The following is a 15,643-nucleotide window of genomic DNA, read 5'->3' on the forward strand; positions in this document are numbered from 1 at the left end:
CTTGCTCCAGATATTTACACCTTGATTATCTCAGACATCTGGGAAATGGGGTAAACTTTTTAAAGAAAAAAAACCCACAAGGATATTATTTGGGAGCCCTGATTCTAAATGCCAGGCTTTGCAGAATAGCAACCAGAAACCTAAGGATAGCGTTTCTAAGGTTTATAGGAAAAACTGGGGGGCTTGGTCGTTTGATCTTTTCTGTAGCACATACATAATCATCAAGAAATATCATCTCTGAGCTTTCATTTATTCAACAACATTTGTTAAAGGCTCTCCAAAGGCCAGTGTTACTACAGAGTATCCCACCGTATTTATTCTTGAAAAATCATTACCGTTCGGTAATGTCTTGGTCAGCTTCTGGTTTTCTGGGAAAAGTCCAAGTCTTTTTGTTCCATGTTCATATTTAATTTTTCCTTAATATCTGCCTTGTTTTGTTTATTTTCATCAAAGGTTTACCGGAGATTTATTTCTACTTATCTACAGTATTTCTTTTCCTGGTATTATCTTCAATCTTTTTCTTTTTTTGAATGTCCTAAACCTGTTTTCTCCTCTCTACCAACTTGATACTTAGAATGTCATTCACCAGCAGAATGTGCGTGTTCCCTGGTGGCTAGAGTGCTTATTAAAGGTCAGTGTGAAGATGCTGTGATGAAGGAGCAAAGACCCCTGATTTTTTGATTCTGTACTGCCCTTAAAACAGTGGGCTGTATGGCTGCCCATTTTATCCTTCAGCAGATGAATTCTTGTTCTAATTTTCAAATGGAGTAAATTTAGAGATGTTGGGAAACATTTATTTTGAATTAAGCAGAGGGGACTATAAATTTATCTAAGGCAGCCATTAAAATTTGGACATTTGGCATCTCAAAGAAGTTTCCGTGTAGTTTAAAACTAGCAACTCAGCTGTAGTTATAGTAGGTGTTCATGAAAAGTCTAATCCCTCCGGCCAGCTGCACATGTCCCTGTATTCTTGCCATGCAAAACTATATAGTCTCAGGAATTTTGTCCCTGTGTTCTTGGGGTATTAGTAAGTACTTTTTCTTTTTCGCCTTTTGTGTCAGAAGTCATGCTGCTGGCTACTTGCTTTTCATGCCTTGATCCGGAGAATGTTTTTGTCAGCAGACAGCTCGGAGTGTTAGCATGTGCCCTCCACTGCCAGACTGGGAGAACCATTCCGTGTGGCAGGGTGCAACTGGAAGCACTGTTCCTGCTGGCGGTTAAGTACGTAGGATGATGCGCGTAAGAGGATGGCGTTAGATCACAGGATTTAAAACCTGTATCACATTTACCCTTAAAATAAATTTAATGAATTTTTCTAAATGAAGTGCTTTCAAAATGAAACCTGTAGAATATGTTTTTGTCACTGGGATGTTTACAGAAAACATTATTAGCTCTTTTAAGAGAAACTTCCACGCACAATAAGAAACCATGATAGGTCTTGGGACTTACAGTTAAAGGAGTGTGTATGTCGTTAACGAACAATGCAGATACCACTGCCTTTTGGTTTACTGCCTAAAGTTAACAAACGTTAAACCCTGGCTCATTATATTGTTAAGATGAAAACATAGTTTAATAAAAACCCGAAACAAAAACCCATTACTGCAGTAGTTGCATGCTTTCAAAGACTTTTTCCCCAGGTTTCCCTTGTTTGTCTGGATTTCAGAGTAATTTTTCTAAACATGAGGAAAACAAAAGCAGACAGATTACTGCCGTAGCAGAATGTTGAAGAGGGAGGTGCTGCTGACCTCCCAGGGGAGCCTGTCTGACGGAGGCCCCGCCTGGCTCGGCCAGCAGGGGTCACTGTCGGGCAGCGATGGGAGGGCAGCCCGCGGTTCATCCAACTGAAATCAGATTTTGAAGCACATCTTTAGGGAAGTGGTTTGACATAAATTACTTTTGAAAAACAATATTGCTGCATTGTTTACCTTCTTTATCCCTCGTGAATTTAAATTCACAGAAAATAGAAGAATTAATTTTACACATACGTAAAATTGTACTGAGTAGTAGAAATTTTTATTTATAATGAGTTGGGAATGTACCTAGGAGGACAGAAATTAAATAGAAATTTTATAGGCCATTTATTTATGAATTTGTTAAGTAAGTATGGGTTCCTTATACCTGTTCTAGGGTCCTTGGGGGATGCAGAGGGGTGAGCTACAGCCTTCACCCTGCTGGAATAGTACTGTCTACATTGTACAAACCAAGGAAGGAACAATTGTCATATAGTATATCTTACTGGAATAATGACAAGACTCCTAAATACAAAAAAAAACCTGTTTCCAAATTCTGACTTTGATGCTTTCCAGCTGTATTTAAGTCTCTTAACTTCCTGTGTAAAATGAGTTTGGTGTCAGCTCTGTCACGAGTGGCTGTTAGGTTTAAACATAAAGAGTAAAATGTTGGCAAACTTTTTCTGTAAAGGGCCTGATAATCAGTATTTTAGGCTTTGTGGGCCACACAGTCTCTGGCATGACAACTAAACTTTGTGAGTGTGGCAGGAGAGCTGCCATAGACAGTATGTAAATGATGGGCCTGGCCATGTTCCAGTAAAACTTTATTTAAAAGAACAGGCGGGAGCCGCGTGAGGCCAGCAGCTATGGTTTGGCAGCGCCTGATACAATAGGAACTCAGTGTAGCATGCCATCGTAGTTACTATGCTCAGCAACAGGCTGTAGCAAAACGAGCAGTATCACAAAGTCAGAAATGGCAAGTTCTGGAGTAGTTAACAAGTCTGTGTTCTTGACCTTGCTGACTTGTGGTCATGGACAGGTCACTTTTCCTTTCTGGGTCTTCTACCCTGCACAACTTCTGACCGGATAGTAACAGTCTTCTTTGGGGCTAGGGGTTAAGGGGACAGGGCAGTAATACGAAAGGACTTTTCTTAGCATGAATCCAGAGAGCAGAGGTGTCTGGGCTTTGTTTTGGTGCTGTGGATATTTAACAGGATGCCATTGTCTTAGGTTCATCTAAGTTATCCATTGTATCCTGTTCCGGTCACTCTAGAATATCCACCCTGTTTAACAAATATGTAATGACCCAAAATTCATTTTCAGGTTCCCAGACTTTGACAGGGTTCTTCCCCTTCAGGAGTTTTACGACCCAATGCACGTAGAGAGATAAACATTATTCAGTCCTTATCTTGGGGAAGGAAAACTATAGAAAGGAATCCCAGCTCTTCTCAAGTCCTCTGTGAGTTGTAGGCATGTGGCTCTGTCCAGGGAGAAAGAAAGGTCCAGGGACACCAGCCTTTGCGTCTTCCCACCCATAATATTGCAAACCTTGATCTGAAGTGTGGGACGATCAAGGCCAAAGAACATTAAAATGGAGCCAAGTCGTTTTACCCCCTTCCCCATTAGAAAGTGTATGGTATTCTTTATAAATCCTTCTCATAAGTTGCATACACTGAAATTTTATATCTATATGTAAAATAAAAAACTTTAAAGATTTATAGTATAACTAATTATTCTTAAACTTCCATACTTACTGTAAAATACAGTGTATTTGTTGTGAAATTAAAAAGGTTATTTACATTCTCCTTGGGGATTGTATTTTATATGTTCTACTCTTCATAATGAAATAATTACTTGAAGCTTTTAACGTCTGTACCTGTAAATATTCAACTCACTCATGCATATTTATAAGCTAGGTTATTGACTGTAATTCATTGTTGACCTTCTTTCAGATCATTCTGTGGTTAGGTTTTTATAATATGACATCTGAATGTGGAGACCTGGGTTTAAATCTTGGCTCTGACACTTCTGAGCTGCGGGCTTCACACTTTAAAATAATTAACTGCTTTTTAAATTTTTTTAAAGTCATTGTCTGATAAAAAGTCACGTCCTTAATTAGCCCTTGTTTTAGTTGTGATCAGATAGCGCTGGTCTGTCTGTAGTACTAAGCCGGGTTCTCTCGCAGTCTCGATAGCTAGAACCGGAGTAGAGGCATTCAGGCATTCAGGCATCATACGTACAACCAAATAAGAACTGCAAGAATAGGTACAAGATACAAGGTAAGAATAGTGTTAGGTGCCAGATATTTAAAGAGTATGTGTGTGTGTGTGTGTGTGTGTGTGTGTGTGTGTTAGGATGTATTTTGGAGAAATTACCTGTGCCTTTAAATTAAACAAGAGAAGTGTTGGAATTTGTTTCAATTAATAGTTTCCTATTAAATAATGGGAAAGAAAAAAATTGTCAGAAAGAGAAGTCTTGATGAGTATAATAAGAACAGCAGGGAGATGGAGATTGTGCAGGCTTATCTGAATGAGACAGAATATTGGTGTCAGTAGAGTAAAATAAAGGTCCTGGAGCATTGGCAAATAGGTTTTTTCTTAATGTCATTTTTTAAAAAGATTATTTTGGTCTTTGTAGAAAGTCAAAAAACTAGTAGAGAGAGTTCCTGTATATTCTTTACCCAGCCTCCCCTGTGCTAGCATCTTACATAACCAAGAACATTTGTCAACACTAAGAAATTAACCTCAGCTCAGGATTGCTAACTAAAGCATAGGACTTACCAGTTTTTCCCCTGATGTCCTTTTCCTGTCCCAGGCTCTCCTTCAGGATCCCACATCACACTTAGTCGTCGTGGCTCCTCCAGCGTGTCCCTCAGTCTTTCTTGTCTTTCATGACCTTGACATTTATAGAGAGTACTGATCAGTTATTTTGTAGAATGTTCTCAATTTGGGGTTTTCTGATACATGCTCACGGCTGGATTGAGGTTATGTATTATTGGGGAGGCGCCATAGGGTGGTTATGCTTTTCTTAGTGCATCATATCGGGGGTACAGTATGTCAGTATGTATTACTGGTCATGTTAACCTTCTTTACTTGGCTAAGGTGGTGTCTGCCAGGACTAGCTACTGTAAACTTACTGTTGTTCCCTTTATAAATATTAAATATTTGCGGAGATGCTTTAAAACTATGCAGGTACCCTATTTATGCATTGATGGATCTTGCCTGTGGTAAGTATTGCTATGGTGTTCTAATTTATCAATTAGAATTTTTCTGCAAGGAAAAGTTACCATTTCTCTATTAGTTCATTCATCCATTCATTCATTTACATCAGTATGGACTCAAGGTTATGTATTTTATTCTTCGGGTTATAATCCAGTTCTGTTATTTATTGTGTAGCTCAAGTTCTCATTGACCATTGAGAGCTCTTTGAGGTCTGTTCCTGTGCCCTTTCAACATGCTGCTGCTTTTTTTTTCTTTAAGCGGTTCCTTACTTTTTTTTTTTTAATTTTTATTTTATTTATTCATTTATTTTTGGCTGTGTTGGGTCTTTGTTGCTGCGCCCAGGCTTTCTCTAGTTGTGGTGAGCGGGGGCTACTCTTCGTTGCGGTGCGCAGGCTTCTCATTGCGGTGGCTTCTCTTGTTGCGGAGCACGGGCTCTAGGCGTGTGGGCTCCAGTAGTTGTGGCACGCGGGCTCAGTAGTTGTGGCTTGTGTGCTCTAGAGCGCAGGCTCAGTAGTTGTGGCGCATGGGCTTAGTTGCTCCTAGGCATGTGGGATCTTCCTGGACCCAGGCTCAAACCCATGTCCCCTGCATTGGCAGGCGGATTCTTAACCACTGCGCCACCAGGGAAGTCCCAGTTCCTTACTTTTTGACACCCAAGATATTCCAGCCATGAAATTCACCATTTCCCCAGGGACCCCTGGTTCACTTTACTGGAGAATGGTATTTAGGAACCAAGATCTAGCCGCTAGGTGGTGTGTTTCTGGCTACTAACCTGTCACTGCTTCTAGCCCCTTTCGTTGGACAGAGCTGGGAAATATGCATATTTATGCTAACTCGTACATATACGTACATCTGTGTTTATTTCTGTATCTGTGTATGTGTACGCGCACACGCGTGCACACACGCACACACACAAATGAGAACGTGAGTCCACACTGATAATTCCAGTTCTGGTCCAGCCCCACAGAGTTTATTTTAGCCTGCTCCATTTCCTTTTTTTTTCTTTCACCAACAGTGGGAAACCTGGTTCTCATCTACAGTATGTTCACTTATTTGTTCAACTCTAGCATACCAATAAACTAGTTCCAGAAATGCTGACCCACCTGTGAAAAACAGGTTTACAATCACAGCATAGTGTCTGTGTGCAGCTCTTTTTGTCTTTAGCCTTCACATTGTCTGGTCAGAACCCCCTTTGCCAGGGTTACCTAGGTCGTGGTTGTGGAGTTCATTTGTGCTCAGCCATCTGTGTCAGCTTGCATTTCATCTTAGATTTCCACCACATCCTGGTTATGTTTGTATTTACACACCCTACGATTCACCTTAGGGTGCACAGTTCGGTGGTTTTTGACAAATGTGTACAATTGTGTGTCCAGCCCCGCAGTTCCACAGAGAACAGTTCCATCGCCCCAAAATTCCTCTGCGCCACTTCTTTATGGACACCCCCCCACACCCAACAGCCCCTAGCAGCCACTGATGTCTTTTCCTCCCTGTATTCGTATGTTTTCCAGAGTGTCATATGAAAGGAATCAAAATAAGGAGCTTTGGGGGTCTGGCTTCTTTCACTTAGCAGAATACATGTGAATTTGTCCATGTTTTTGTGGGCGTCAATAGTTCATTCCTCTCTATTGCTGCGTAGTATTCCGTCGTATTGATGTGCCATAGCTTCGTAGCCACTGGCCACTTGAAAGATACCTCTATTATTTCCTTCCTGCTCCTTGCTTTCGGTTTAAGTTTGATTGTCTTTTTCTAATTTCTAAGGCTGAGAACTTAGATTATTTATTTGAGACCTTTCTTCTTTTCTAATAGAAGTGTTGGATACAATAAATTTCCCACTAACCACTGCTTTAGCTGCATCCCACGAATTTTGAATGTTATATTTTGGTTTTTATCCAGTTCAAGATATTTCTGACTTTTCTTTGAGACTTTCATTTCTGACTCATGGATTATTTAGAAATGTGTTATTTAATTCTGAAATATTGGGGGATTGTTCAGATATCTTCCAGTAACTGATTTCTAGGTTATTCTGTTTTCAAGCAAAAACGTAAGTATGATTTCTATTCATTGAAATTTGTCGAGGTTGGCTTTGTAGCTCAGAATATACACATTGGTGAATGTTCCACGTACACTTATAAGGAAAGCGTATTCTGCTCTTTGGGTGGAACGTAACTGTTAACTAGGTCTAGTTGGTTGACAGTATTTTTCAAGTCTTCTGTGTCCCTACTGATCTTCTATATACTTGTTTCATCAATTACTGAGAGTAGAGGGTTGAAGTCTTCAACTGCAATTGTGGATTTGTTTATTGCTTTTTTGTTTTAGCCTCATTTGTTTTGAAGTTCTGGTTTCATTGCTACACATTTAGGATTGTTGTATGTTCATGGAAAGGTAACCCTTTTATCATTATGTAATGTTCCTGTTCATCCTTGATAATATTCCTTGTTTTGATGTCTGCTTTTTCTGATATTAGCATATAGTTTTTGCAGCTGTATTTTAGTTAATTTTTAAAGGTATATCTTTCTCCAAACTTTACTTTCAATCTATTATGTTTTTATATTTAAAATGGATTTCTCATCCATAATATATACTCGGGACTTGCTTTTTTACCCAGTCTAGCAGTCTCTCTCTTTAAATTCATGTGTTAGACCATTCCTTTTATTTTTATTTTTCATGTAGTTGGAATAAACTCTATCACGTGCCAGCTGTTTCCTATTTGCTTCATTTTTTCCTTCTTTTTATGCCTTAATTAAGCATTTTTATGGTTCTGTTTTTCTCCTCTGTTGACTTATTTGTGTCTTTTAAGAAAATTTAGTCGTCTGCCTTCAAATAATATTCCATTACTTTACATGTAGTGTAAAGACTTTATATAACAGTGTATTCACAATTCCTCCTTTTCATCCTTTGTGCTATTATTGTCATACCATTTTCATTTACACATGCTATAAACATATAGTACATTTTTACTACTGTAGACATTAAATTATCTTTTAGAACAAGCAACTAAAATTTTTTTTTTTATTTTATCTTCATTTATTCTATTTCCATTGCTTTTCTTTTCTGGGGGGTAAATATGAGTTCCCATCTGATACCATATTCTCTGTGCCTAAAGAGCTTCCTTTAACGTTTATCATCAAGTAGGTCTGCTGGCAGTGGATCTCCTCAGTTTTTGTTTTCTAGGAAAGTTTGTATTTCTCTTTCATCTTTGAAAATTATTTTCAATGAGCATAGAACATAGAATTCTGGGGTTTTTTGGTTTTGGTTTTTCTTTCTTTTCTTATCATTGTTACTGTGTTTTTCATTGCTAGCATTTCTTTTTTTTTTTTTTTTTTTTTATAGTTTCATCTCACAGATGAACTTCCCACTTGGTAGTATATGTTGTTCACCTTTCTCATTAGAGCCTTTAACATATTGGTCAATTATTTTAAATTTTCTGAAAGTTTTAACATCTGTATCATATCTGACTGGTTCCGATTGCTTTTCCTCTTCTGCGTATGTTTTTTCTTGCCTTTTTGTATGCCTTGTAATTTTTGTTGAAAGCTAGACATCTTGCATAAGACAGTAGAGACTAATGTAGATGGTTTTTATGCCTAGCAAGGCCCTTTGTGTGGGAGTTAGAGCCTTTCTAGTCAGGAGTTGGACTGGGTTGGAGAGATTTGTTGTTGTTAAGGTTACCGTCAGAGCACCAAAGGCTTCAGATTCCTATAGAGCCACTTCCTGTTTGGGGTGGGGGTTGGATTATAAGAGAAATGCTTGTTCCACTCCAGTTTTAGGTCTTTCCTTTGTGCTATGCCTCAGAGAGGGTGCTCTACACATTCTATTCTTCTCCTGGTCCTCTTCCAGCAGTATTTTGCTGTTACCTCTCATTTCAAGCTCCTTAACTTGGCATTAGTGGGTGAAGAGGAGGATGGGATGCCACCTCTGTTCTGATGCAGCCTCAGCCTTCTACGTGCACCATGTTCTCAGGTTTCTGGACCGTGGCCCTCTTGTTCTCCTTCCCTAGCTCAGCTGTTGTGGTGGACTCAGCTGGCAACCTTGTCCCTCCTTAAGGAGTAGAGTTGTGTTTTTTCTGTTATTCATTCCCTTTCCCTACTGCAGTAAGTTTTCACCAAAGTCCCAAGGGCAGCAATGCTTGTTGCCCTCCTCTTCACAGGACAAAGTGTTTGTTCCCTAGTGGAGAGAGGGGAGATGGACCTAGGGGGATTTCCTTGCCCCTCCTAAATGCTGCTCCTCTCCCCCGGATCTGGACCACAATGGATACTTAGTGCTCTTTTCTGTGAGTGCTTGAATATGGTGTTCATGACATAGAGCCTGCAAGAGAATGTAGTCCCAGAGGAGTCACACAGCCCTCCCAGCCCACGCTTGGCTCTAACCAGTCTGTCAACCATTTAGCTGACCTCCCCCGACCCGTGTCCTGCTGCATCTGCCCCAGATGACACAAGCATGTGTCTCCTCTCTTCCTACAGACACTGTCTCTAGAGTTTGGGCTGTTTGATTGCCTGGGACTTCAACCTTATGATGGGTTTAAGGAAAGTCATAAATTTAAAGTTAGGCCTGTTATTTTAAAAAAAAAAAAAAAAAAAAAGAAGTAATAGCTTTTACGATAAAGCAAGTCTCACCCTAGTCAGGCTTTGTGGCAGGGTTGGCTCTGATGAAATCAGCCTCCCTCTCCAGTAACCTGTTCCCTCTCATCAGTCATCCGGTTTCTTCTGTTTTGTTTTGATTTTTTTCTACTTTCTCCTTTGAAAGAAAAATTTTTTCTCTTATTAAAATCTCTAAAAATACATCTGATTCGGCATTCATGTGGCAAATTCAAAATATATGGGGGAATGACTCTCTAATTTTAGCATTTCAAACATCAGACAAGGTATCAGAGAGGGATCTGTGAGGCAGGAGGCAGGGCATCTACCTGGAAATCACCCATTCCACGTCCAGCATGGGCATCTGGTGGGATTCAATAGATTGGTGTTATTTTATGTATGATTTTACAGCAAAATAGTAGAACCCATAAATCAAAAGACATGAAATCACATATTAAAGGAATCTAAATGTATATGTTTTGTGTTTGAATGTTTTAATTATAAAAGTAACATATGCTTGAGATAAAAAAACATAAAAGTTCTAGTCTGTTCTATCTCCTAGAAATAATCATCCTCAAATGTGTTGGTGTTGATGCTTCAAGACTTTTCTCTAAGAACTTATCTTTGTAATATAGAAAGAGTAGTAAATTAATATGCAAACCATTTGGAAAACCCAGGAGATATACCTATTAATTATTTCTCTGTTTACATTTTTTTCTCTTCAAAAAGAACATATAAATGCAGTGTGTATCACAGCTAAGTTGAACATGGTCTGATGCCTTCTTTATTATAGCCCAGTGACAATGAATTGGGGTAGAGATTTTGTATTCCTCCTCCATTTAACTTTTTAAACTTTATTAGCTTTCTAAGGGAAAGTACCTCTAATTTTGCAAGATTTTGAATAGATAAGGTTTTAAATCCAATTTCACATGAGCTTATGAGATACTTGAAACTATTCCCTGGATTATCTTGAATATTCCTTGTTAAACATAGTCTCACATGACATTATAAGGCTGATATTAATGACTTTGAATTAATGTTCCCCTTTCTGTGAGAAGTGGGTTGAGTCATTATAGAAAAAAATGATGGGAAAATTTAGTACCTTTCTCAGTTAAAAAAAAAAAAAAGTACAAGGATTAAATATTACAGAATATTACTACTCAGAGGACAGTGGAAATATGCTTAAACTACTATTCAAATATAAAGGAAAATTATTCTGTTTGCAAATATGAAATACCATCATTTTTTTGGTTTTGTTTTCATTTGTTCAATAAAAGGGAGATGCAAACAAGTAGATAGAGAAAAAGAGCTCAGAAAAAGAGTTGCAGTGAACTCTTTGTTAATTTTCTTTATGTAGTTCAGTCTTCTTTTGCAGGTTTTACGAGTATAATATTTGAGGCCTTTATTTCTGGTTTTCGTTGTGTATCACCCTCTGCCTGTCTGCTCCCGTGAGGTTCATTTCACGTTCTGCATCCTTAACAAGCCTCCCTGGCCACGCCCCACTCTGTCGGCGCCTCACTCCTCTGATTCCTGCTGCACAGACCGACCTCCCCATGTCATTCTCCTCGACTAAACTGTAGGCTTTTTATGGGTAGAGCCCTTGCCTTGAACATTCCTCACAGTATTGCCAAGCTTATAAAAAAAGATTGCATTCGACCACTTGCATTCTATAACATACCCTCTCGGTTGTTTTTATCAGATGAAAAACAAAGATTCAGTTACGAGCGGTCTGGATATGATCTTGAAGAATCCGATGGCCCAGATGAGGATGAGAACGAGAACGAAGACGAGGATGAAGACAGCCAGGCCGAGTCAGTCCTGTCGGCAGCCCCCTCGGCCACGGCCAGCCCGCAGCACCTTCCGGCTAGAAGCAGCCTCCAGGATTGTCGGGGTGCTGACGAGGACGTCAGGATTCCTGATTGCTTTTCTGGGGGACACACGGACCCGATGGATGTTCTCCCGAGAGCGTTGCCCACCAAGATGACCGTGCTTAGCACGGTGCAGTCAGACTACGGCGGGAAGCCGGGGTCACCAGTGAGGACCAGGCAGCGGGCTGCGGGGGACGAGGGTGAGGCGGCCGCTCCTGGAGACTCTGCCAGGTCACCCGAGGCTGCGCCCAGGTCCCCGTGTCACCAGATGTCTGTAGACTACCCCGAATCCGAAGAGATCCTTGGAAGTTCTGTGGCAGGAAAGGCTGTTGCTTTAACACAGGTAATAACTTGGTGGTTTTCTTTTCGTTTAACCTATTTAATATGGGGAACCTAATGACTTAAGAAATCAATGCACTTAAATTACTCATTTATAGCTAAGTCAGTTTCTTTAACCTTATGTTTTTGTTTGATTTAAGGCCAAAGGACATTTTTGTCCTTTGGATTCTTGTTAGGTATTTTAGTCAGAGTTCGTATATTGTATTATAAGTGTCTGTAAAAGAACCAGTATATTTACAGTATACTCATTTGTTATTATTTGGTTTTTTTAAAAAAAATCTTGGAATAAAAAATATGTGTGTGCCAACAGAGAATGTGAGTCTTGGGACCTACATATTCCACGGCTTCCTCTGAGATGATCTTCTACTGGCATCGATGTGATGGATTTGCACTAAATTATCTGAACATTTTGCATTTTGCCCCTGTTAGCAGGCAGCTACCAGTTTCCATGGCAAAGTTAATGTGACCCAAAAAACATATTAAGAAGTTCACTTTGCTTGAATGATCAAATTGCTGTGACAGCTTAGGAAAGCTTCCTGCCCAAGAACTAGCTCAGGGCCAGACTCAGGCCTCGGGAAAGTCACCCTCCATGTGTGCTGTAATGATTTCCTGCTTTTACAAACCCTGGTGGGCTTGTGAGGAATCCTTTCTTCTCTCTCATTGACAGTTCTTTTACCTCTGGTATGGATTGATAATTGTAATAGGATCTATTTCTAAATGCGGCAGATTTTGGTTTGCTGGGTAACACTGGAGAAAACTAAGAAGACTGTGAAAAGATTGGATTTCTGTAGCCTATCCTACGTTAATATAATTTAATTAAATTACGTTCCTATTTAAGTAACAATTAAATTAGTATATACATTAATGTAGTTCTATAATACGGATATATCAAGAAAAAGCTAATATTTATATGATAATCTTGGGTGGAAGGGAGGATTGGTGAGATTTATCCCTTCTACTCACATTTCATTACTTTCACATTAGTCACCTGTGCTCTAACCTTCTCTGTCCCCAGATCTCTCACACACCTGCCAATGGCTGGAAATCTGGTTTTCAGTAGACATTTCATACACTTAGAATAAATGAACAAATGAAAACTGCAGACCTTTTCGTTAATGGCAGCTCTTTATTTCATAAATGAAGAGTCCTCCAGTTAATTTTTCCCCGAGTCGATACTCATAGCCAACTAATATCTCAAAATTTCTCAATAACTCCTAATCTCTAAAATAGGGTGGAGCCGGTGGTGCCAGCAATAATAAAAACAACAACGATGGAAGAAGAATTATGGCCCCCTCTCAGGGTTAATTTCAGTATAACTGAGATGATATCCAGGAAATTTGTTTGAAAAATGTAAAGTACTCTACAAAACTTGTTGCTGACCTTTGTAAAGAGATGAAGAGTGTAATAGGTTTTAAGTTGGAAATTTATTGTTTAAATCAAAATACAACTTTTAGCAAGCTTATCATTTTTATAAAATACAAGCGTACATACTTTTACCTCAGGAGGAATAGACTTTACAGGAGCTAAAAATTTTAGCTCAGTGACTAATACGGAAGCTCTGCCATCAAGGACCGTTCCGTCTTGTCTTTTAGGGCCCGTCATCCGTGAGCCTTCCTCCTCGGGGCATTGAGCGCAGCCCTCAGCCGGGAGGGGCACCTCCTTGCACGACCTCGCCTCGGCCCGGCGCTCAGGAGCCGAAGCAGCAAGTCACTCTCCATCCGCCTCCAGGCCTGTCTTCTCCCCAGACGCATCTGTTCAGCCACCTTCCTCTGCATTCCCAGCTGCAGTCAAGGACACCGTATAATATGCTTCCGGTCGGGGGGATCCAGGCGGTCCCTGCCGGCCTCACATACTCCACGTTCGTACCCATCCAAGCTGGGCCAGTGCAACTCACGATCCCCGCTGTCAACGTCATTCACAGAACTTTGGGCACCCCCGGGGACTTGACCGCAGAAGTGTCCGGCGCTACCAGCCCCTCCGGAGTGGCTGAATTGAGCAGCGTGGTGCCCTGTATTCCCATCGGCCAAATCCGCGTGCCGGGCCTGCAGAACACGAGTCCGCCGGCCCTGCAGCCCCTGCCGGCACTGAGCATGGAGACCGTCAACATTTTAGGCCTGGCCAGCGCGAACCTCGGCCCGCAGGTGCGCCCGCCCGGGCTCGCTCTGAACGCCGCCGTGGGGCTGCAGGTGGTGACCGCCAACCCTTCCTCCCAGAGCGGCCCCGCCCCCCCGGCGCCCATCCCGGGCCTCCAGATCCTGAACATCGCCTTGCCCACGCTGATCCCCTCCGTCGGCCAGGTCACCGTGGACGCCCAGGGAGCCCCCGAGAGGCCCGCTCCCCCAAACAGAGCCCGGGAGGCGCCGCCCAAGCAGCCCTCGGCCGCCGGTGCGCACCCGGGCGGCGGGAGCGCGTCGCCGCAGGGCTCGCCCCGAGTCCCGCGGGAAAACGCACCGAAGGGTCTAGATCCACCTGCCCCGGCCAGAGACCACGCCAGGCGGGACGGCTCCAGTCGCCTGGACGCGGGGACGGCCGCCTCCGGGAATCTCCCGAGGCCCCGGCACGAACTCCCTGCCGCGCCGGGCAAACCAGCATCCGGGCCCCTGCCGTCCGGCCGGCAGCCTCGCCCCCTGGACCGGGAGGGACCCGCGGCCCGGCCCCCGGCCACGCCCCCAGCCCCGGCCCCGCCCCCGGCCCGGAGGCAGGCCGCGCAGTTCAGCGATGTGAGCAGCGACGAGGACGAGGACAGGCTCGTGATCGCAACCTAGGGGCGTTTTATTTGGGGGTTTGGGGTTTTGTTTGGTTTTTGGTTTTCTGGAATTTTTTTTTTTTTTTTTTTATAGAACACTTACAGGTTTCTTTGAAAACCCTCCTTTCCTTAAAGCACATTTTTCTGACATAAACTCATGACTAATCTTTGTGCAATCATGAACTTTTGACCAATAATTGTTGTTTTGTGTCAGCTCCAGCCATTTTTGTACATGTTGTATAGACAATTGTGCCTTTTAGGAGTTTTATGTTTAGAAACTGTACAGATTGTTGAATATCTATATACATAAAATATATATTATATATGTATATGAAAACCAGGTAGTTATTTGTGTTTAGCAAAAAAAACCTGTCAAATAAATCCAGTGATTAAATTATATGTTGCACTGTTAAATATAAATTTTTATGGCTGTGGGACAGAGTTTCTGTGTATAAATTAGTACGTGACCTCCATATTTATTGTATTCATATTAGTCTTTGAAAATGGGTCTGTCCTTCTTGCGTAAGACAGTAACTTTACACTTCAGACAGAGTTTCTGTGTTATGTTTCAGTAAAATATCGTTTACTGACTTTACTATTGCTTTAGTTGTGCTTTCTTTATGTCATGTAGGGGCCAGCAACCTACATCGGAAGATAGCCCTAGGTTAACATTCCTTCCACACTCGCCCCCCTCCACCCGTACTTTTGAGAAATGGGGGCTTTATAGTGGTGTTACTGCTGTGTGAAACTCACTGAAATCCATTTAGCCAAGTGACCAATTTTTCCAACTTGTGAGGAATAATTCTGTAGCTATTAACTTACGAGGAGATTCAGTACCTGAGAACACTTTCTGTAAGTATGCATAGCATACGGACAGAAATGGGCAAAGTTCCTAAAGGTGGATATGACAGCTTCTGGGAATTGTAAAATAAGTTACAAAACAGTCTTCCGGAGAGTTCGGCTTGGGTGAGGCGCATGAAACCCCGAACCTCAGGCATCAACCCAGGTCTGGGCTTGAGCCTGGCCTCTTCTTTCCCTCAGCGCTGATCATTATACCCGGAGACCTCTGTCCAGTACCAAACTACAGGGGGTCCGGGATTTACAGAAGAACCAAATTCAGACTTCAAAATTACTTCAGTTGACTCTTTAGAAACGATTACTCTCTGTC

The 15,643-nt window shown here is 41.6% G+C and overlaps 1 protein-coding gene across 9 annotated transcripts in view; it reads left to right on the top strand.

Moving 5' to 3' along the window:
* The window catches only part of HIVEP1 (HIVEP zinc finger 1), a 142,925-nt gene extending 128,114 nt beyond the window's left edge, over nucleotides 1-14,811 (top strand). For all 9 annotated transcript variants that reach the window (XM_061195724.1, XM_061195723.1, XM_061195718.1 and 6 more), the window contains 2 exons: nucleotides 11,222-11,733; nucleotides 13,322-14,811. In XM_061195724.1, the coding sequence (XP_061051707.1) occupies nucleotides 11,222-11,733; nucleotides 13,322-14,494 (1,685 nt within the window). In that variant the 3' untranslated portion in view covers nucleotides 14,495-14,811. The remainder of the gene's footprint in view (nucleotides 1-11,221; nucleotides 11,734-13,321) is intronic.
* The last annotated feature ends 832 nt before the right edge of the window (nucleotides 14,812-15,643 follow it).

The sequence above is a fragment of the Eubalaena glacialis genome, chromosome 7 (assembly GCF_028564815.1).
Source record: "Eubalaena glacialis isolate mEubGla1 chromosome 7, mEubGla1.1.hap2.+ XY, whole genome shotgun sequence".
Taxonomy (NCBI): domain Eukaryota; kingdom Metazoa; phylum Chordata; class Mammalia; order Artiodactyla; family Balaenidae; genus Eubalaena; species Eubalaena glacialis.